Source organism: Pempheris klunzingeri, chromosome 13 (assembly GCF_042242105.1).
Source record: "Pempheris klunzingeri isolate RE-2024b chromosome 13, fPemKlu1.hap1, whole genome shotgun sequence".
Taxonomy (NCBI): domain Eukaryota; kingdom Metazoa; phylum Chordata; class Actinopteri; order Acropomatiformes; family Pempheridae; genus Pempheris; species Pempheris klunzingeri.
Window position 1 is genome coordinate 1875476 of NC_092024.1, and position 23879 is coordinate 1899354.

Genomic DNA, 23879 nt, shown 5'->3' on the forward strand with positions numbered 1-23879 from the left:
CAGCTACTTCCCCACTCCACACTTAGACTTCACAAGTCTAAAAACCTTTAAAATCTCTGTATCAGTCTGTCAGCTGAGGACAGAATAAAAAGCAGACCGGTTTAATAATACAGGAACATCAGACTTCTGGATCAAATGCACCCATAAATGAGTGTGATGAGAGGTCATTAAAGAAAGGTTTCTTCAAAACAGAAAGCGTGTCTGATGGCATTTTAGACTGCATGCCTGTCAAAGTGTTTTCAACACACATTTCAAATTCCCACATATTTCAGCGTGTTTACCATTTCTAGAAAAGTCGTCTGCACATCAATGAAAAAAAAAAAAAGATTGAAAAAATATCTCAAAAACTAAAAGAATTATTTAAGACTGAACTGGCGTCAAATCATGGCACCAAATTTAGGGCTGTGGGGTCCAATGAACCCGTGAGCAGAACATTCATGTCAGGCTAAAGTCATCCGACTCCACTGGTGGTTACACAAGACAGTAGTAGAAGAAAACGCACTAGAAAAAGGTCTTAGCCTCTTCTTTAGCATCTGATCTTGTGAGTCCACGCATAAGTCGGGACCTCTAATGAAGTTTTAATGAAGCTGGAACTACAGAGGCAGTTGGGCCCTTTTGATGCAACAAGAGAATTCGAAGAGGCAAGACAGCACCGAGGTCAGGGAGCTATAATCAGATGGATTTGAGCTGAGCCAGTCCAGCATTAGGTATTTTGGTCAAAGACAACACAAAGGAAATGAAGCAGGCCATTTGGACAGGGGAGGGTCGGAGAGGATCACTATCACTATCACTGCTGACAGCCAGCGACAGTGACGGTAATGAGGAGAGAAGAGCTGCTCTTCCTGGCCGTGCCTCTGCTTAAGGGGGGGGGGGGATGACAGACGGACAGGCAGTCAGAGGGGGAGGGGGAGGAAGGCAGACAAGACAGGCAGAGGCAGCGAGACGTTCATAAATGAAGAACAAGCAGATAAAAGAGAAAAAGGAAGTGAGGTATTCGAGAAGCAAAAATACCAGAGAAAAATATGCAAATTAAGGCAGCGAGTCAAAATTCCCACCATAAATTCACATACGAACAGGCAACAAATCTAATGGGCAATTAGGGAGATGCAACAGTTTAATCACCGTGGAAACAGCAAGAGCGCTGTGCTATGCCGTGTGCGCAGGCTAAATAATGGAGTTAATACTCTGGGGCTGGCACAGGGGGAGATGTGCATGCAGAGATACAGGCAGAAAAACACAAATCACCACGGTACCGTCCTGACAACTTTGTGGCTTTTATCACTGCAATCTAGCTTGGTTCCAGCCCAATATTAAGTGTTTCTCTGCTTGAAAATGGATGGAAATACTTCTCTAAATGCAAGCAATGATTGCCCAGCAGTTGAGGACAGACAGCGATGAATTAAAGACAAAAATGCCCATTCTTCCTCCCAGTCAGTGACACATTGCTCACCCGAAAACAGATCCCAAAGTGACAAAGCTGAGCAGGTGACATGACTTTAGTATGAGTCAGATCTACTGCGACTTTCATCACATCAACCCGTAGGAGTTTGTGTTCTAGCAGTATCTGGGAAAATCCTTTTACATCTTTGTTGCTGACATCATTCTACAAGTGTTACCAGATTATGTCGGTGAAGCTGTGAGTACATGAGTAAGCTGCTGCCGCGCTGAAAGGTTATATATTCTTTTGGGTCTGTCAGGAATGATTGGGACTCGAGAGAAGGGGAGGGGACTAGCAGCAACGTGGCTCCGCTTGGTTTAACACACAAACACAAATTAAAGCTTTCAGGTCAACAGTCCAAGCCCCACCACCACTCCACAGCTCCAGCAGGCTCCACGAGTTCAGCCTGCTGCATCAACACTTTCCCCTTTGTCGAGGTTTGAAAGGAGCTTCTGAGCACTGAGAGCTCTCCGCGTGGTGTCATATTGGCGTCAGTGAATGAGTGAGAGGAGAGAATCCCACCACATTCATGTGAGCCCTCTGGAACCCAAACAGTGAATGACTCATTGTTTGTGGTCTGGGTGGATCCACTCCTGCCCACCTGCATACCTTCTGACTGAACAAGATAAGAAATGAATTAATCTCCACTTGGGCTTCTGTTGTACTGAAACACATCTGCCGTTAAACAGAGATGCAGACACCAAAAGCCAGAAAATGATTAGGGTCTCAGTTTTTGTTTTGGTTGGAGGTGTGCTTCACCATAGGATGTCAGCAAAACGTGTGTACTTGTGCTGCCTTTCATGTGGTTCTCTCATAGGATCAGTGGTTAACTGTGGACGGAGGCAACACTCGCTGTGATCCAGGGATCCTTGTGTGTCCATGAGCAAGTCCTGGCCAATTTGGCATGGGAGGGAACCACCTGGATACAAACGGCAGACTAACAGTCTCTGAAAGGCTTAAGAATGTTCAACAGCTGGTCATTCTGCTTTTTAGAAAACACGCAGTGCAGGTTGGGGACTATTTTCAGCAGTGAATTACATACACACTTTATAAGCAGGTATGTGTATTTGGAATCGACTCTTAAGAAACTACAGTGCCCATGTGTCAAAGGAACAAAGGTGTGACTCTCTGATGTGTTTTTAATCGCTTCCGGACAACAACGGAAGTCTATGGCGCAGAGAAATAAGTCATATTAGGCTTCGGATGCGCACACGATACTCAGCAGGATCCGTCCATTCTTTGTTTGGGTGTTTTCATGGAACTTTTTGACACGACATAAAAAATAGGTTATCAGACTCTGCCTTTACGACAAATCACAAACAACCTTTGAAAACAAAAGGGAGACTCAAAAAGATCAATAGTTTCCAATTACCACAATGTAGCCCAACTGCAACCAATCACCAAAGCTGAACTTGCTCATGTATCCTCGGCTATTTAAGGCCACAGCTGACCCTGGCCTGTGGTGAGATGACCTCCTCTTATCTCACAATGACAAGACACGTGATGAAAAGCCCCATTCCAGCATTATTAGATTCCAATCAGGACACTTTGGGCTAATTTAGAAACTGCAGACTCAGATGAGGAAAGATGCCTGAAGGGATATACAGAGACACAGCACAGAGCTCGTTGAGAGAGAGAGAGCCTTGGACAACCTCTAACTGTGCCACAATAAAGTTCACTCCTACATTTCTATTGGAAGCCATCCTTTGTGGCCGATTCTCATGTAACCTTGTTATGTACTGCTCAGTACATATACACGTCCTGTTCAGGCTGTTGATCTCAGTGCAGGTCAGAGATGAGCGCCATCATCGCCTTTTTGCGTTGCAAAAAGAGATGCAGCCATTACAGGAAAAGCTGAGCTGGACCATTGTTAAGAAGAGAGAGACTGAGTGTTAGTCAAAGGGAAAAAGTGTGTTACTACACATGGGGCGATTGTCACTGTCTGTCCCTGCCTGGTACAAAGACTGATCCAGTCCTATTGTTCCCCTCTTAACTTCAGCTGCTGTGGAGAGGATACAGGAAATGTTTTCCATATTATCGGATACCCAGGTCAAAGTCTCTCTGTGCGACATGCACGAATTCACCAATAGCATTAGATAAAAAGACCACAGAGACATAAACTACGGGCCAGTTCACTAAAGGAACAATCGATACACAGTAAGTAAGATGAACAGTCAGTAGGGATCCCTTATGCCCAGCAGCCTGTGACCCCCACCCCCACTCTTTCTCTCTCTCCTTGGGCACCGCGGTGCTCCTCCAATTTCATCCTCTACACCAGTAGCCTTGTGCATTGTAGTATTCCCATTGTTACAAAGGACGTGTTGCATGACTGTGTGGCTATCAGTTTTTAATTTGATGACCATCCAAAACCATTCCAGTTGGGTGAGGGGAAGGATTTGCAGAGGATAAGAGTCTTATAGTTGTGGTTTCTGTCCTAACATTGGGACACGTGTCCTTCAGTATTGGCTAAATCCACTCAAAGAAGGAACGTGAGGAGAGGGAGAGGGAGGAGAAATGAGTGGTCATGCCAGGCGGGGATTACAGCTGATGACCAGCTGAGGCCAGAATGTACTCTCAACAAGAAGCAGGGTTATGAAACTGATCCTTAAAGCACCCTGTGCACAGCCACACTGAGCAGGAGGAGCTACTTTCTACTGCACCTAAGGATACAATACTTATGAAGTGGGCTGGGTGCAGCTTCAGCTGTATGAACATGAAAGAAAGTCTTACAGATAATGTTGACACACACACACAAAAAAAGAGGTCTAAAATAATTGTCTTCATATCCCGATCGACGGCTTTGGTCAGATCACATTTGTTTCCCACATCAGATCTTTAAGGCAGACCGTCCGTGTTGATATTTGCAAGTGAGCAGATCAGATCACCAGCCCCAGGGGTTGCTGAGGTAACCGTGTAGGTGTCAGTCACCGCGTATGCTGGAGGCGCGGCCTTCCAACACGGAAGCATGACAAATGGAGATGCACTATCTCGCCCTCCAAACAATCGTGCTGTCCTGTCGCAGTGCAAACGACTGGTTTCACAAACTGTTGCTCTGTGTTGTCGCTATACAACTCTGCCTAGCCGCTCTCATGCACATCAGTCATTCCGGTTATGATGTTACTATTGTGTGTCGTGTTGCGAGTGACACTTCTGAAATCCTAAGTGAGCTTAAGCGACCACCGCATCAAGACTGAGACTCGTCTGGAGAAATCTGATCACAGTTTAAACCACCTGCAAAAGCGGCCTGCATTCAATCTGCAAAAGTTGCATTTCATGTGTTGCCCTTCCTAAAATCAATCTGGATACAATATGGATATGCCAAAAAACAGATGTGGTTTGGCAGTCTGAACAAACCCTGACATACAAATACAGACAATCAGATCTGGAAAAGGAAAAAAAAAAAAAGAGATAATTAAAGACAGAACACAAGCGGCAGGCTTAAAAACTAGAGCCAAAATGATTTGTAAATTGTCATAAAAACAATGTGACAATAATCAATGCAAATGCAAAACATTGCCTGATTCCAGTTCCTTACATCTGCTTTTCTTTGTAAACTGAATATTTCTGGGTCAGACAACTGTGGTGATTATGTCACAGCACCTGATCAGAGCCGATAGGGAGTCCACTCATGTATTAAACATACTGACACACAAAATACACAGAGTCATTCGAACCAGGGTCAGATCTCTGTGACTAAGAACCGAATAAAACAGCCTAAAATAAGACATACACTACTCACAAAAACTTAGGGATATTCAGCTTTCAGGTGAAATTTCAGGATGAACCTAAAATGCATTCTAACCTTTCCAGGTGAACTTAATGTGACCTTCTCTAAACTTTTGAATGCACATGTCCAACTGTTCAGTGTCTCAGTACTTTCTGCACCAGCTGCTGTTCTCTAACAAGAAGCTTCACAGCAACATTCACAACAGGTTTGATCCATGAATCCACCAATACATTTCCTGCTTCAGTTAGAATTGGTATTTAAACAGTCCTCCTCATCCTGCTGTTCACATTCTGACATCATGAGACCAAGACGACACCTAACAGTTGATCAGCAGCACCTCAACACTGGAGGCTTCAAACAGGAAGTCCTCAGACGGAGGTGTTCACTGAGCTTAGAGGGTCACAGAGTGTCATCAGGAGGTTGGAACAGTGATACAGAGACTGGAAGAGTCACAGAAAGGAGAGGAGTGGACGTCCTTTGGCCACGTCCCAATTTATTGAGGCACTGAACATGTTTTGTTGTGGTATACCTACCACTGTTGGTAGATTTTCTTTCAATAAATTGTTTAAAATGAAGAAACTACCAGTGCATGCTTCTACTTAAATGCCCTACTTTCATGATATAATATCACTGTAGCATTCACTTTTTACAATATCCATAAATTTCACCTGAAAGTCGAATATCCCTAACTTTTTGTGAGTAATGGAGATAAACCATTCCTCCATTTTAACTGTTTGGTTATTCATTGAGTCAAAGTTCCCCCACATATCCAACCAGTCAGACTTTGACACACAGGACCACAGGTCTGCACTAAGTGTCCTGAGGTTTTAGAGCTGTGCATGTGAGCTCCTCTGCATCCTTACTGCAGTTTCTTTGCAGGGGCATGTTTCAAATTGTAATTTGACACACAGGTGGAGGGGTGAAAGACAGGTCAAATAAAGGCAAAGGAATCTTCCATTAATAAAAAAAAAATAAACCCACTAGCATTCCTGCAGACTCCATATACAAGAGGAGTTTGGGGTAAAAGCTGTGTCATGTGAGGTTTCATAAGATTTCACCACACTGGCACAACACAACACAACACAGATTTTCTCCAGGCCATAGCTCTGCGCATATTAGGACTGTTAAGAAGAAAACTTGAATTACATGCTCACCAGAGTGGAGGGGGAGGGAGGACAGGTTGCTTCATAGCTTACCTTTCATCCCTTTCTATTTACCAAACACCCCAAAGACATCCAAAACCTCTGCAGCTTGACTGACAAGTCAGAGAGGAGGAAGGCTTTTACTACTAGTAGGCTCCCAATAAAGGCTTGCTCATGCTTAAGGAGCTGCAGAGCAAAACTCTTATCACGCCCGCAGCACTATCTTGGATTATTAACTCACTTGCTCAGAACAGATTGAAAGGGAAGTCGTTCTAATTGCTGAGCACATAGAATGTCCAACACCATAACTATTTCCAGGCTGAGACAATTGTCTAAAGAGACTTCATTGGGATTTATAGGCTTTCCCCTTACTGTTAAAGTCTAAGAAGGTGTTTATTTCATCTCCAGGTTACACTCCTGACAATGAAGCTAAAGACCTTTGAACTAACACACTGACCATATGTCTACACATATGGCTGAAGGAGATTAGATCAATTATTTCTCACCAGGACGGTGAACTAGTTAGCCACTGTACTCCCTGCCCAGACGTCCTTTCTGGCCTCACAGAATGGCTAAATCTGTGTGTAACAGATGATGTTGCTTCTAATCACAGGCAACATGAATGCAGCGAATGCAAATCTCTGCTTTTGATTCAAAAATTCATCATACTGCAATTTAGCGCTCAGCCGGTTCCAGTTTAGTGGTATCGTGATAACAATTCTGATGTTTAAAGTAGCCTATTTTTCCATTCCCAACGAGATTAAAAATAGTCCTCTTGGAGAAACAGTGACGACGCATGACTGTAGTCCTGTCCACAAACACAGAAAGCAGTTTACAGATACAGAAGATCTAACAGGGCTATAAATCACTGAGGATTTTACTAGTCCATAAAGGAATCCTGCAGGAAGCAATCTCCATTACAGCCTTTGGGTGACTTTGTGCAGGGGACACAGCACTGACTGGCCAGAGCAGGGCCAGAGGTGCAGGGAGGGGGGACTGACCAGTGCAGACCCCAACTTCTGTCAGTGCAGTGACACTATCTGAGTAATATACAAATTGCAAATGAGTTGACAGAAACACCCACTTCAATCTCCGGTGGTGGTATCAACAACATTGGCTCACACATCTGGGCGTAAATACAATGCAGTCCCAATGGTTTAGGATCACACGTTAGCCTTCCCCATTAGCCATCTGCACGGGTCTACTGACATCCTGATATGTAGCTGCTTCCATATTGACAACCCCACAAAAGACGACTCCTTGACCGGGAACGTGGGAGGGAGCTGTCTCTCTTCAATGCAGGCAAGGATTTTCTGCCTCCCACACTTTTCAGATTGGCAAGGGGAAAAACAGGGCCGTTGTGACCTAAAAAGATTGTTGATTTTGCAACCCCCCCCACTACTATTTGGATGTAATGGGAGGGCAGTGCAGAGAAACATTTTGTCAGCTCAGCACACTGCCAAAAAGCAACTGAGCTGTTTAAAACCATACAGGAAATGACATAGCTGACACATTCTTGCTCGTGCAGACCATGAAAGCGAGGCAAACAGGGCAGAGCAGGCGCTAATGTCAGCCTACTTTAGATGTTGACACGCAGGGATCTTTAAGAGACAGGCCTGTCTCATAAAAACAAAACGGGAACCTGTTACAATCCAACAATGACTGTGGGAGAACAGGAATGCAGTGCTGATAGATGCCAAAGAAGTGAATAGGCTGCTTTAGCAAGGCCAAGCCTACACACGAGAGGGAGAGAATATGTGCCTCACATTATGGATCTGTCAAAACTGAGAAATATGGTATTTTTAAGCTAATTCAACACAAGCCAGAAAGCAAACTACTAAAGGAATCTCTACACTTTTTATTCTGTAGTTGCAATTACAACAGTATCTGGACACATCTCATGCAAACACTGAGGTCCACTTTGGAGCAGAAGCTCACCGACACAACAGGATGAAACAAGTTGCCTTGTAACATGACTCTGAAGTTCACGGGTGCCAAATGAAACACAGCCAAGCCTACAATTATATCAACAGACTGAAAAAGAGAGGAAAATTAACAATTAGGTGATCACAGACAAAACATGGCACTCCCATGAACAAGCAATGTGGGTGAAGGGATGACACGATGGACATGGACTGACTGACTGACTGACTGACTGACAGGACCATCGTCTCCCTGCTGGACTGTGTGTCTGTGGCAGCAGCACACAGACGGAGGATGTGACTCCTGCCACAGATTGACTGTGGAGTCATGGCAGAGCTCGCCATCAGCCTCAGCTTCCAGCATTAGGGATTGATTGGTCGTCAGCCCCCTGTGACCACCGCCTGGTTGGACGTGGAGGGACTCTCCCCCCCCTCCAAAGAGCAGAGAGGACCAAAACAAAGCATCGATCGCACTGTCGGGCACGTGTGATATGTTAGTGCCAACTGCTCTGTTATGTATGAAAAAGAAAGGGGGACGGGGGTTGGTGTCTTGGGGGGCATTCCCCCTTTGTGTACGCAGACATAAAAAGGGTCTGCATGAGAGAGCCATGCTAGCATCATCAGTGTGGTCGTGCTCAGCCGCCTGACTGTACACACTCGAGGCTGCAGAGCAGCAGAAGCCAGGCATCATATGGAAATCCCAAATAAAGCCTATGGTGCTTTTCATGAGAATTAAACCCTTAATTCGAGTTTGGCAGCCGGATGAACTACACTCCCCTGTAAGATTTAGTCTCTGCAGCCACTCCTTTCACAGCCTCTCATTTTTTGTTTCCCATAGTGTATCGCCTAGCAACAGTGCGTTGCTAGGATGGTACAGCCTCGCCAGGAAGACCACTCATCTTTTCATGCCTCCTCACTCCGGTGGCTCCCCTAACCCACCTGTCCCTCCAGTCCGGATCACGGCACTGTTTATGTGGAGCCTCCGTTTTAATCCCTAAACCTGAGGTGACGTGGCACACAGCACCACCACCACCACCACCACGGTCTCACAGGACGCTCAAACTTTTGTGGCGACATGCGGTCGCTTTAGGTCCGAGTGAGTGAAACAGGAGCCGCTGTGTGGGCTGGTCAGGTCCGACCAGGAGCAGTCCGGGTCCGGGGGCTGAACTTGCTGCTCCGCCGCCTCAACAGGAGTCAGTTTAGGAGCTGCGGGGCTCCGCTGTCACTCCGAGAGTCAAGTTCAAAAACACAACCAAACATTTCCGACTGTGAACACTGGTGCTGGTGTTTAACACACACACACACACACACACACACACACACGCACAGATACACACACACACACACACGCTCTCTCTCTCTGTCTCTCTCACACACACACACACACACACACACACACACACACACACTGACAGAGAGCAGCCGTAGTAAAGTAACGCGCCGGTTGTAGTCTTACTGCTAGCTTAGTGTCGAGGCTAGCTCGGTTTAGCCAAATTAGCACCAGCTAACGCCTACGTGGTGATGTCTTAAACGGCTGAATACTCACTTTTATGTCTGCCCGCACCCCACGACTGTTTGGCGATGCTAGGGCTCCGTATAATTGCCCTTCCAGCGGATTTCAAAGCGTCCATATCGTAATCCAAAAGTGGGGCAAAGAGCCCGACGAGCGCCTCCTGGTTTCGGTCGACACTCTTCGCTCGGTTTAAAAAGCCCCTCTCACGTCCAAACTTTTTCCCTGCTGTTTTTCTCCCCCCTTCGCACGGTTAGCTTTCAATCGTCGGTACATTACCGTGGTCGGCCCCCTGGGCGGCGTTATGTATGTAAATTAGCCGGATAATATGCGTGACGCCCGTTTGCGAAATCACGCGAGTGAGCTTGTTGCAGCAGCGGCGCTCACGTCCCGGGCGGGCGGTGCTGCCGCCTCTGTTGGTCCCGCTCAGCACCGCACGGCGTCCCCGCCGCCCCGCGTCCTGCCTGACAGGAGATTCGGCAGTCACATCACGGGCTGTGCCAGGATCCCTCATGTTTAATTCAGCCACATGGCCTCTACTCCATCCAGCCTCTGAAGTCATCACTATTCAGTGGAAATGTCACCAGTGTCATGACCAGAAATAAGTACTTCAGCTCAGATCGCTCACCTGCTTCGTAGTAAGAACTTCTGAGTGTTAATGATTGTCCATCTTATTGTCATGGAGGTTTTTCTCACATCCTCCACGATCACATTTATTCTCTAAAAACATCCCTTCAGTGGCTGCTTCACTTCTACTATCATCTCTGATCAAGTGCACTCTGTTCCTGACCTGAACGATTCTAAAGCTCTGGTGGAATCTATCTACTGCACCATGTCTGGAACATAATGCTTGATCTCAACGGCACAAACATGGTTAAATAAAGGCTAACAAAACAAAAAAAAACCTGTCACTGTGTGAGCCCTGGGCTCCACATTAGTGACCTGATGGCCCATCCCACTGGACAAGTGAACAGCTGCAGGGGAGGAAGACCCACGATATCAGTGCGGCATTGTTCAGAAGTGAAAGCCACAGAGTCCCTGCTGGACGTCTGGGGGAGAGGGGTCTCCTCATGAAAAAAATATGAGATCAGCACTGTATGTGTGTGCTGAAGAGGAAGCCCTGCTGGCCGGCCAAGAGCAGCTTGTCATATTGACCTCTTTTGTGTGTGATTAAAAATGCATGTTTCAGGGCCAAAAGGACAAGTTAGAAACAACTCACAGTTATTCTCAGAGAATTTAAGTGAAAATTCTTCTCCAAGTAAGATTTTTTTTTTATTATTTTGGGTGTTGCTGCCAAAACTTTTGTAATGTATTGGTCCATTATTGAAACATTTCAAACCCAGTTTCTGTATGGAGTTTCACTGAGCTTACATCATCAGTCACTAAATGAATCAGTCAGGCGAATGGCTTTCAGAACATCTTGCACTACCAGATTTCACAGGAGGTGACAAGCTCGGATACAAAAGTGCAACAGGCTAAAACGTCACCAGGGACATATTAGGCAACACCTGCACTATCTCCAATCTGAAGCTCAGTTGGCAGTGATTTCTCTCTGTCACAAAAGGGAGAATTATCGCCACATCAGTGTAGTAGTGTATACTAAACAATCCCTCTGTGCTCAGGAAGGTGCATTCCTGTTCAAATCACTGTTGGCAGCTACGAGCACGCCTCACTGAAAGGCTCGAGACAAAAGAGTGCACTCTCTGCTGGTAAATCTGCCAGTTATCCAAGCATGCGAAGACATATCTCCACTTTTAAAGCAGCAACACGGGTGACAGTTAGAACAGGTGTGTTTGGGAAGAAAAATCAATGCGTTTCTGTTGGGAGGAGGCATGTGAGTAGGATGCTACCCAACATTCAATGGACGTGATTCTTCAGTCTGAAGGCGAGTATGAGAGGTGGAAACATGATTCATTTAGACGTGGAGACAAACAAAGCAGCGTCGTAGCCATGGGAGTGCATCCCTCACTCTGTAAATCCATCTTTAGTCTTTGGTGATCACCCGAGAAAGCCAGCTCATTTTTTATCTGTCTCTGGGAGGAAAGGTTACGTCTATCGAGAAAATTGCTCACGGACTTTATGTTAATTGAGTAGGGCGCGTGAAACCTGGAATGTCTCAGTTATGGCTCCCTCTCCTCGCACAGTTGGATTTACTGTCGATTTGTTGGCCCAGTGGCATTGTGAGTACAGCTGTGCCAAATGCAGACTGCTCGAAAAGACCTATTATAATCTGTTAATTCCACATCCATGACTCTGCCAAACAGCGTGGTGCCAAATTGGAACAAGAAGAGCAATAAAATACTGAGGATTGAGTGTAAAACAAATTTATGCCTAACCTAGGCACTGGTTAAATGCTGAGAAAATGAGCGAGGAGCTTTACCTGCATTTGTCTTGCTGCACAGGTTAATCGAGTGTATTTGGGGAAACCTGCCGTGTGGCAGAATGCTGAGCAGAGGGCTTCTTTCATGCAATTGAAATTCAGTGTCCTTGGCACAGGGATTCTTTATCTCCCTCTCCAAATTTCCAAGTGCATTAGATGAATGAATTATCACTCAGATCCAAATGTGACACATGCAGCAGCCCATAATTTGCTCCCATCTCTGACTGAAATCTGAAGATCAGAGGTCAGTGGAGCTCAGGACCTCCCTGGTGGTGATTACTTGTGAAGTGAAGACCAACACTCCCCTTTGGCATTAAGGAAAATGGTGCACGCCCCCATCTTCATTCACCTACAAATCAAATCAAATCAAATCAAAATGCAGGATGGCTTTGTGGGAGCACCACTGGTCACCACTGCTTTGACTGACTGTGATTAGCAGTTAGCGTGAACAAATGATTCACAAGTTCCTTTTGTCACAAGTAAATTGGATTTTCTGGCCATGAAAGGAGAGAATTAGTGGTTTTTGACAGAGTTATTAACCAGAGTCTGTGAGGACAGAGATTAAACGCTCTTGACCTACATGATGCAGACAGACACTGACACCTAGTGGCTATAAAGCCAATGTGCCTCTAATCTCCAATAGCAAAATATGGGCAGATTAACAATTTTATTACCCATTTTAGGATTTGTCATTTTTGGCAAATTTCAGATCACTTTATGACAGAACCAATATTTAATATATAGTTATACTTCAATTTTTCTAATATAGGTCTTTAATTAGAATAAAGTAATCCAACATGAGGAACTGTGACAAAAAAAATGCCCTTTTCCTTCAAAAGACGTCATTACAACTAAAACAAACTGGCCTAGGAGTGTTTGGGATGCCGAACATTAATTATAAGTTGAGGGACTCACAAGAGACAGACTGATGAACGAAAAAGGTCAAAACTGAGGCAACAGAGGCTGATAGGCTGGTTTTTAGCCTGTAGACATACGGTCAGAGTAACAACAACAACAACAACAACAACAGAGAAGTCCATTTGCAAGAAAAAAATGTTTATTCCTTGTAAACCTCACAGAGCGAGAGCACAGCCATGGTCAGGCCTGGGGAGAAACAGAGCAGTGACTGTGGGCATAGAAAACAAAAAACAAAACACTTCTCTATACTTTCAACAATCAGTTGACCAAACAACTGACTAAACTGTAAAGTCTCACAACATTTTTTTTTTCCAGGAGCCAATGACAGCAATCTGAGCGAAAAAAAAGCGTCTCCATTTACAGTAGGTGAAAACCACGCGCACAACAATGACCATTTCAGATGATGGTGAAACCACGTCAGACTCAAGCGATTTTTCTCCCTGCAGGAAAATAACAATAATACCAGAAACAGGAGCAAGGAAAACTGCTCAAACAGCCACATGCCCAACAGTTGCGAATACTGTAACATTCACAAACAGAAATTTGACTTTCTAGTCCCTTACTTTTAACTATACAGTCTACTACAAACAGGTGACCACTTTCTCTACCTGCTCAACAGAAACTTCCATCAAGTGATATTCAACTGGATATTTGACAAACATGTCTGCCACTGTATTTGCTTACATTCTTACACTTTACTAGAGAAACAAGCATTCCAGTCTTGGCACACGAACTGAAGTGGAGGATTGATTAAATAAAATTATTTAACTGCTTTATTAAAGTTGGCATTTCCAAAGCTTTGTTTACATTGCACAATCCGTCTTTACAGTTTTCCCTTTCAAACAGCGTGTTTTCTACAGTGCAACTTTAAATTGGAAATCAGAGAAAAAACGAGGGAGCAGCAGCTAAACTGAGGGATTTGGGGTTTGACAGCGGTAGAGACGAGCCTCTGCGAGTGGGTGCGTGACCAGCTGGAGACCTGTGTGCAGTAGACTCTGTGGCCGCTAACGCCATGTCGACCTACTGATAACAGGCAAACAAGAGCATGATGACAAGTCTTGGATCTGGTGCCATCTAATTTATCTGGTAAATGTGACTCTCATTAGGGACACGGTGGAGCGGCTTCCCTGCCAGATCAGTATCCAAAGGCAACTTTGTCCCACTTCACTGGGTGAGGTCAAATTCTTATCCGTTCCAGCTTAGCCAGATGCTTCGCCACTAATTCAGAAGGGTTGGGTGCTATCTCATTATCAAACTCGCTCTATTTCCTCAACTCAAGGCACTGAGATCATGACAACTGAAGACTATGCAGAGTACTGAGAAGCTGGGGCACTCCTCATACTGCGCTCTCTTTTCAACTCAAACGCTCCGTCTGAAAATACAGCTGGGGGAGACAAACCGCCGTTCTCACTGATGCTGAACATTAGGAGCCGCATGGCTTCATTTCGTTTTAAAGGTGTGTTTGTGCTTTACGACACGGGATCTTATCCAACTTGTTGCGTTCAACGCTTCCAGACTGTTGAAATCAACACTTGAATCTTAGGTGAACCAATAGAGCCGCACAACACACTTAACACCAAACGCCAGAGCAGCCAACAGCAGGGTTCATTTGGTGTCTTCAGAAAATGAATTAAACAAAACGGGGGCGAGAGTCTGTGCCAACTGTGCACTACATTCCTCTGGTTGTACAGATGCTGCCATACTACCTTGGGAGAAAACAATCAGTCAAAGAGATTGGGATTACAAGTCAGGCTGTGTGACTGTATGACAGAGGAGAACTCTTTTCCAATTTTTAGGAGGGAAAAAACCAACCTAAAATAAAAAAAGCAGCTATTCCCCAGGACCACAGAGAAGGTAACTGGTTGCAGGTGGTTGTAGAGGTGGTGTGAGAGGGAGAGCAACACCCTTGAGATGAAGACACATACCCGATTCTGTGAGGTTTCACTAGACACTTAAGAAAAAAAAAGAAACTGGGACTTCCTAGTTGACATGTGATGTCCGTTTTAAGTTTTTTTTGTCTTTTGTTTTAACTACAACAAGTACAGTCACACAATACAACATCCTTCTGACCTGGCGAGGAGAAAAATAAAAACCCAAGAAAATCAACGTTCTCAGCTGCAGACATGCCGAGCAGATTGGAAGGTGGTGCGCCTGCAGGAAAGAAAAAGAAAAACGATGGAGGAGGATGGAGGGAGGCGAGGGGCGGGACGAAGCGTTCACTTTTTGAGTGGCTGGTAAACGGAGGCGTTGGGGTCTAGGCCGGAGGGATTGGTGTCCATGAACTTGGAGGAGTAGTGGGGGGCCACGGGGGTCATGCTGCTGGTGTCGCCTGTGTAGGAGATGCTGGGCATGACTGCCATCACTTCGGCTATCTTCTGCTTCAGATCTTTTATCTCCTGGTCCTTCTGCAGAATCTGACCTGAAAACGGGCATCAAAAGGTCAGTCCGGGCATACGGCAACTCTCAGAATATGGTAGAAAACCCAGAAAGGTGTGTGTGTGTGTGTGTGTGTGTGTGTTTGTTTGTTTGTTCAGGCCGACCTTGTGCAATCTCCAGCTGTCTCTTGGCGTCCCCCAGTGCAGAGAAGAGGTCCAGTTTGATCCTGGTCTCTGCGCTCAGGCTGTTCTCAAGGTGCTGGGTCTTGTCCTGCATGGCTGACAGCGCTGACATCAGCACCTCTGTGTCTTTTTCATTCTCTTTATATTTATGAAGCTCCTGGGAGACAGGGGAGAGGAGACATGGTTAGAGGCACGCCAGGAGGTTTCTGTCTGTGACTGGATTCTTTAGGAAACTGGCTGCCACTTGCTTTTGCAACATTTCTAGCATGCTAGATTTAAGTGGTAAGGCACGGGAGCAATGGGACTGTGCATATTTGATTTGTTTTCGTTTTTGATTTGATTTATCTTCCATAACTGATGTGAATAGAAATTCAATCAGTGAAGTGCAGGACAAACAAATAAAGAGCCGCATTTTGACCTAGAATAGAAAAGTGACTCACTGCAGTGATGTGTACGTTCCTCAAGCACAAACTACAGTTTAAAACCTGTCTGATAAGACTGTTATCAGCTAAAAGAAATCTGTTGACATAATGTTGACTAGCTCCTCTTAGAAAGTCTTTGAGGTATGTCGAGTGCAACAATCTGCAGCTTGTTTGACTTCTACTGTGCTGCCTGACGTATGAGCACCAGCGCTGAATATTTCAGCACTTCTGGTTCTGCTGATTGATTCAAGATTTCATCGAATCATGAATCTTGTAGACCCAGACGTTAGCTAGTACTGGGGCACTGTAACATGGGCAGAGCTCCAAGAAATGCTCTATCATCATATAGACGGGCATGTTACACTTTGCTCTATTTTTTGAAGCTTTGTCATATTTTTGAGCACTAGCTTTGGTCCACCATATCACAAAAACTGTGCATGCACTGACTGAATGACCACAAGACTTCAATAGATTCTCATGTCAGGAATCACTGAACAGAATCAAAAAGCTTCTTAGTTGAAGTTTGAAATTACACACAAGAGACAAATGTGTTAATGCACAATAACATAGGAACAACTTAGACAATTTATATCTGTGCTTGAGGGACACAGTTCTTATGGATGCTTATATGAATAATAAACCCATACCTGAACTTTCAATTCAAGCTCTCTGATCTGGTCCTCCTTTAGCTTGATATCCATTGTTAGTTTCTTACACTCTGTTTCTAATTCAGTGATCCGCCGCCGCAGCGTGTCTGTGCACTCCCCTCTGCACAAACAGAGGACAAAAAGAGTAGTGACTTTATATTGATGCCAATAACAAATCATAATGACAAGTCAGAAGTAAAAAGGTTATTGAAAAACAGAGCCAGATGTGCAGCTACCTGGATGCTGCTGCTAGTGCTACTGCTCTGGCTGCTGTGGCCTCCTCTAACTTCTTTCGCTTCTTTTCGTCTGCGAGCTGTTTCTCGGCGGTGGCTCGAGCCTCCTGCTCGGCTTTGAGCCTCTTCTCCAGTTGGCCCACTGCCTGTTTGTCCTTTTGCTTTGCCTGCACAGCATTATGGAGTCTGCAAGCGCACAGACAAGAGCATGTTAAACAGGAAACACAGGGGAGCAGGATAAGTATTCATTACATGTGTTGTATATAATAGTATAGAATGTATTTGAACAGCCCTTTCTGATTGTTCGGTATTGGTGATTTCATCTCGTCTGTCTGGACCTCTCTATCAGAAAATTACCGATCAGTAGTTAGCTTGTGAATAAAGAACTGTTTTCATCTGCTGACAACTGTTCTTATCCTACAGTGTTACTTCAGACTGATGCATGCCAATGAACACTTCGGTTGGTAATCAATTATCCTAAGCAAAAAGGATCTCCAGTGTGCCCTTGCTTTGATCCAGTGTACAGTCGCCCCCACTCACTTGTTCTGTAGCAGCTCGTTCTCCTGGCGCAGCTGGCCCAGCTCAGTGCGTATGGAGCGCTCAGCGCTGCCCAGAGAGCCAATCTGGCTGCGCAGGTCCTGCTCAACCTGCCGGCTGGCCTGCAGGTCTGCCTTCAACTTCTTCACATCCTGCTCCAGTCTGTCCCGTGTTGGAGAGCGATAAGAGGACACACACATTAACAGTTAACATGATTTTTCAAAAAATGCATAGAGAGTGCACCTCACATTCCAGGTAATGTTAGACCTTGTCATCAATGCATGTATGTAATGAATGGATGCATCATTCCAGATATTGTCTCTGAATGGCTGAGCTATGGATTATACGCATGCCCCAGCCCCCCTCAGACAGACATTCTCCAAGCTATTATTTCAGCCAAGGCATGTCGGCATTCAGTCTTTACAGACTTTGACTAACACAAGTCTTAAATGAGTCGAATACACAGTGAGAAGATGAAAACTACATATTTACTTGTTGTAAAAATTGTGATATCTTCTTACAGGAGCTGACATTTAAAATGTCTTCAATCAGACATAAGGCTACTTTCACACTTGAGAAATTAAAACCATTAGCTTTCACTAAACCAAAATTCTACAGCAAACATCATGAGTGAAATTACATTTTTCAGCGCCCTGAGCCCAATTAAATCACACGAGACCCTCATAATAACCATCTGTCTGCAGTACGCAGTTTCACATATAAGGATGCCACTATCTGATAAGAATGGGCCCATTCAGGCTATAAAACGCACAATTCATTGGTCCTTTGATTTTATTTGGGTGCACCGGCTGTCAAAATGCAGCGCCCCATAAACTCACTTGAATTACTTGGTTTGTGAACAAGGAATAAAAATAAACAAACCATAAAATACACAGGAGCCTGCCAAAGAGATTCAATTAACGATATTGAGTGAAGCAGCAAGCGACACAAGAAAAAGGTTGTTCACATTTTAAACCTTTCTGAAACATCAGATCCACACTGACACTCTGTTGACCAGAGACACCATAAGGTTACAGGTCACTGAAAAATATTACACATTTGTCCAAGTATCAGTTTGAAGGAAAAATGTCACCAGGACATCTCTGCTTGCCAACACATGCCTGAATATTAATTTCACAATGTTATTGTCAGTGGTTTGTTTGTTAGTATAGTGTAGTGTAGTATAGTATAGTTGTATGTGTCTTGTTGAATAGGTTTCTGAGCATGTGCTTCTTACCTAACAAGTGCTTCTGGCTTGCTCAGCTGGTTGTTGGGGATGCAGTTGTCTGTGGGGTCCTTGTGGGAGCCACCTGATGTCCCCTTCCCCACTGCTAACTTGTGCTTCTTCTCGTTTTTCCCCGTGGAAGAGGAGGATGATGGTGCAGAGGTGGGCACGCTGCCATTGGTAGCACTATGGCCGCGGGGCGAGGAGTTGAGTGCTGCGGCATTGCTGCTAGCATTTTTGTAGTTTTTGGAGGACGACGAGGATGAGGAGGAGCAGGAGGAATTGCTGTCCTCTTTAAGCAACAGGTTCTCTGTGCTGCCCAGCTCTGTGGTTAGTCTCTTGTTCATATGGTTCTCCATATACTCCATCTCCTGGAGTTTAGAGTCCACTGATGATGGCAGGATGCTGTTGCTGTTGTGCTGCTTTTTAGCCTCCCCGCCGCCCCTTCCCTCTTTCCCTTTTTCTCTATACTCTAACTCCGGCAGAGGTGCCGATGTCTTTTTATTGGCTGGGGCGCCATTCTGTGACACTGGAGGTGTGTCCACTTCAGATATTCCTTTAGCTGCTGCTGCTGCTGCTGCTGTATGAATAAAGAGGGAGGGGAGGTCAAGGGGATACATGTGAAATATATATGACAACCGCCATGAGACTAGAGAGAGCTATTCTCCGAAGCCCAGCACGATGCCTAAAAAGGTCTAAACAAAGCTACAGGTGACGCATACGCATCTGTGACTGAAAAATAATTACAGTAAAAAACAGTTGTGCAAAAGTAACAAAAGAAGAGGACCACTTCAAAACCTCTCACGACTGGAGCAGAGCCACACAGGGTTTCACATGACCAAACCACTTCTGTTGCACCAAAAGACATTACTGCCTTTTTTCAGAACTTTCTGATAGCCAGCTTCCATCTACATCAACAGTTTTGACTGACTGGTTAGCTAACTCACTGCCTTGAGGCAGGGATGACACATCTGTGGATTGGGCAGTTGAAAGATCTGCCAGTCTGTCTTGCGTCACCCAAACAGTGCAGCAACAAGACAACACTACATGAGTACTTGTAGATATCTGTATTGCTTCATTAGTATTTTTTTTGTGTGTCTGTTTAATCATATAATGTGATTTTATTGTTCATCCCTATTCGACTGTGCGTGTGAACCATGTGCTTCATGTGGATACAGAGTGTATGTAGCAGGGCTCTGGAATAATCTTTCCACTGGTGGCATCAGCACATGATTTGGTTGCGTAGCTTTTTTGGTACAGCAGTACATTTAGTCAAGTACTGTACTTGGGTACTAATTTGCGGTACTTGTGCTTTACTACTTATTTTTTGGTCCATTACCTTACTTCTACTCCACTACATCTCAGAGACAAATATTGTACTTTGTACTCCACTACATTTATCTGTCAGCTTGCAGAATCAGATTAACAATGCAAAAACACAGAACACATTAATCATCAATATCTATTATCCAAGAACATACATTATACTGGAATGAAATACAATGCTGCATAACAAGTATGTGTACTACTGTATGTATGTATGTACGTATATATGTATGTCTTACCTTCTTCTGCTTCTCGCTCTTGCCTCTGAAGCATCTGTTGCTCTGGAGGCAGAGCCTGCTGCAGGAGCTGCATGTAAAACTCATTCTCCTTCTGCACCTCCTTCTGCTTCCGCAGGCGCATCTTATAGCTTACATAGCTCTTGAAGCCGAAGCCCAGCGTGACCACTGGGTAGCCAATGCTGCAGAGATGGACACAAGGAGTGCACTGATAAGTCCACAACGCACTGATTCGATCTAGAGAACATTGCTGAAATTTTTTTTTTCTTCAAAATTCTTCATTAGAGTACGATAACAGTCCAGCTTCACTGCATAATATAGGTTAACACAGCTAAATCCAAATCCAGCTTGAAGGTCTTAAGGGCTCCTTAGATTAAAATTGTAGATCTCTTAGCCTTACACAGTATACAACCTTACGCTGTAGAGGTTCAACTTTAAACCTCTAGCAGGATTTTTCATAAATGTACAGACTGCTTATCATGTAATGGGAGAATCAAAGAAAAACCTCTGACCTGTTTTTTAATATACACAGAGACCAATACCATCCTACAGTTTTCTGAAAGTTAATGTTTAACATTACAAATTCAGTGGCACAAAAAACTGCATGGCACAGCAAATGTCTCTAAATTTACTGTATCTTATTAAAGAAGGCACTCGTTTCTACTGTTTCTACTTGCACAATAAAGTATATTTAATATTTATCCTTTAAAAAAAATCCTGCCTTACTGTGGCTGAAAAATGTGCAACGGTAAGGAAAAAAAAGAGACATGTGGTCCACCACATAACATTGTGACACTGACTTTATGTAGCATGCAGCAATGAATGAGGCTGAGGGAAAGTATTAGTTAATATACTGCTGGCCTTACTTCACATCGTTCCTCTGCACCATGCTGACACATTCATAGTCGGCACTAAACCTGGACATGCCTTTCGGTCAAAGCGCGTCTGTCAAGGGCAGTATTCCACTGCCCTTAGTTAAAAGAGAACAGTGGCTCACCAGTGTGCAGCAAAAGGACGACACAAGTCCACGTGGAAGTTCTTTAGGTCTTTGAATCTGATGGCTGCCTCTATGTACACAAAGAGTATCCATAGAGACACAGTGGGCAGACAGACACCTCTCTCTGAAAAACACAAAGCAGGACAAAGATCAGTATTATGTGCACCACATGAAAGGTGCCATAGCAATGAGTACCAAAAAGTGGCAAAGTTGGCAAAGAGTGCTTGTTCATTCTACTCATATCTACTTTTATAAGATTTTGCCTACACCATTACTTTGTACGGTATTCAGGCAAAGTTCAATGCACCTGGGCTGATTTTTATGTCCACAAAACACTTTGAGGAATAACGCATATGCGGACCTGCTTTTAGACAAACACTGACGATTTATCCCTTCTGTCCACTAAATGATGTATCTAGTGTGATTTCAGCAGGATTATTATAGAATCCTGTCAAAGGAGTATATAAGGAAGCAAGTTTGGCATAGCCAGGCTTTCATCACACTACCTGCCTCATTCAGAGATAACAGTTTTCATGGCAGTAGTTATCAACTTTCCTAATTAACCCAGGCTTTCTTCTTCCCATGAAAGGGGGCGTTTGAAGCATCACTCGAGTCTTGTGTGCCGCCAACTTAAACCAAGAGGAATGGGTCATTATAGTGGAGAGCTATAAAGAATATAAAAACTGTTGTTGCATATAAGGCCAGAGATGGAAACTGGCAGAATAAGTTAATATCTCTATTTTAATCACTCAGCGACCGTCAGTGCCTACCATTTATTTCTAACGCAACAAGTGCATCAAGTTTATTAACTGAATATTATCTATGATTAATGTCAACAGACTAATCACTGTTCTAACCTCTTCTGTCATCTGCAATACCAGCAATGTAAAACAGACATTGGCACAGCACACATAATCCACAGCGGCCTGCGGTTACTGAGCCGTCATCACTTTTTTAGCCTGTGGATGATATGCTGTGTAACATTTGTGTAAATCTTGTTAGATTTTCTACATCACCAACTGAATGCATGTAAGTTACCGTGGCAACATGAAGAATACCATTTGCGCTATTGATGGATGGCATTACTAACAAATGGCTCAACAAGTTTTCACATCTAACAGATTCCCTCAGACTCTCAGCTGAGGGACTTAAAGCGCAGTGCTTTTTACAGCCCATTTAAAGCTGAAACTCCATGGCCTCCTCCAGAGCAGGTTAGGTGTGCAGCATATGTTACCATGGCGATCGTGAAAACTCTGGCTTTAGGCTCAACATACCTCGCTAACGCATTCATCTCGCTTCGTGGTACACATGTCTGCTGTGTTCCTGATCTCATCTAGCACATCCTGCTATCATATATGCTTTATATTTTTGTCTGCAGTCTGAGAGTGAATGATCAAACCATCCAATATACCACTAGCCAGTGAACTGAAATTCACTAGGTACTGCGAGACTGATGAAACAGAACCAGTATAAACCTGCATAAAGCCTTGATGAACTCAGACCTGTCATCTTCCTTTCACACACAGATTGAACAGCTCGACGACCATCTTTCTATGCAAACCTAAAACTTCTTACACTCTGCATAGGTCTCCTGAACACACAGGCTGGTCTGGATACAGACACTACCCATTGTCTACTTGGCTGCAATAAACTCAGACACTTTCACCAGAGAGATATTAATACTCCTGTGACATCCTATGGATGTGAATGTCACTGGTGGGTAAAGTTGGAGGGCTCAGAAACCAACTGGGGACCACTCTGTGTCTCTCCCTCCCCCAACTGGCACTAGGATTTCAATCTGACACCTGGCCTTTGGTCAACACAGGGGGATGCCTCTAAATCAGACTGACAGCTAATCCGCAGAGTGCAGCTCACTTACAGACGGCATGCAAATTCTAAGAACTATTTGTAAATAAGATAACACAATGTGCAAGAGTATTGCACAATGCTTTTCACACCTGCTTTTCCCTGAAGCACTAAGAGGGAGAACGAAATAGTGTGCAGTATGCCTTAAAAGAAGGATTTATCTTAATAGTCCACCATTTAAATACACAAATGTGCAAAATATCCATGAAATTAGTCTCTGGCATTTGCTAATTTCTCATATGCAGTATTTGCACTGATAAACATTAAGACACCAATACACCGGATGGCTTTACCTGTGTGCCAAACATACTGCACCCACACATAGGTACTGGCAGCGAAGAATAGCCATTGCACTGGGATGAAGAGGAGGCAAATGATGTCCGAGGTAAATGCAACACACACAAAGAACACTGAGAAGGCCTGTTGGGAGAAGAGATGTGGTTATGATAACATATTCACTGCATATGCAACATTTGCAGTGAAGAGAGATGCAGGTTGTTTGTCCCTGTTAGTATTTCATGCTCAAAACTTGAACCACTCTCTCAAAAAAGACAAAAAGGAAATGGTTTCCAAGCTAACAACCAGTCTTATGCCGTTTGGTGAGTTGGCTGCCATATCTTAATCCTTTCTAATGGCAGAGATCTGGCCCTGGGTGATTAATTCCATATTTCATTGATGAAAATTGATATTATGAATGGTTATATGAATATTATATTTTTGATTCTGTTTTTCTGCATCTCTGATACACACATACACCTACACAATGCATTTCAATAAGAACAAGCTGTCCAGCAT

The 23879-nt window shown here is 44.2% G+C and overlaps 2 protein-coding genes across 4 annotated transcripts in view; both read right to left on the minus strand.

Moving 5' to 3' along the window:
- The window catches only part of ldlrap1b (low density lipoprotein receptor adaptor protein 1b), a 31256-nt gene extending 21272 nt beyond the window's left edge, over positions 1-9984 (minus strand). For both annotated transcript variants that reach the window (XM_070842963.1, XM_070842962.1), the window contains exon 1: positions 9776-9984. In XM_070842963.1, the coding sequence (XP_070699064.1) occupies positions 9776-9860 (85 nt within the window). In that variant the 5' untranslated portion in view covers positions 9861-9984. The remainder of the gene's footprint in view (positions 1-9775) is intronic.
- The window catches only part of maco1b (macoilin 1b), a 194812-nt gene that overhangs the window by 168273 nt on the left and 2660 nt on the right, over positions 1-23879 (minus strand). Inside the window, exons 3-11 of one of the 2 annotated variants that reach the window (XM_070842900.1) lie at positions 23378-23504; positions 21219-21342; positions 20225-20403; positions 18672-19236; positions 17438-17596; positions 16901-17083; positions 16665-16785; positions 15578-15752; positions 14613-15456 (exon numbers count right to left, since the gene is read on the minus strand). In XM_070842900.1, the coding sequence (XP_070699001.1) occupies positions 15254-15456; positions 15578-15752; positions 16665-16785; positions 16901-17083; positions 17438-17596; positions 18672-19236; positions 20225-20403; positions 21219-21342; positions 23378-23504 (1836 nt within the window). In that variant the 3' untranslated portion in view covers positions 14613-15253. Of the gene's footprint in view, positions 1-14612; positions 15457-15577; positions 15753-16664; positions 16786-16900; positions 17084-17437; positions 17597-18671; positions 19240-20224; positions 20404-21218; positions 21343-23377; positions 23505-23879 lie in introns of both variants that reach the window. The other variant, XM_070842899.1, reaches the window with a different exon arrangement.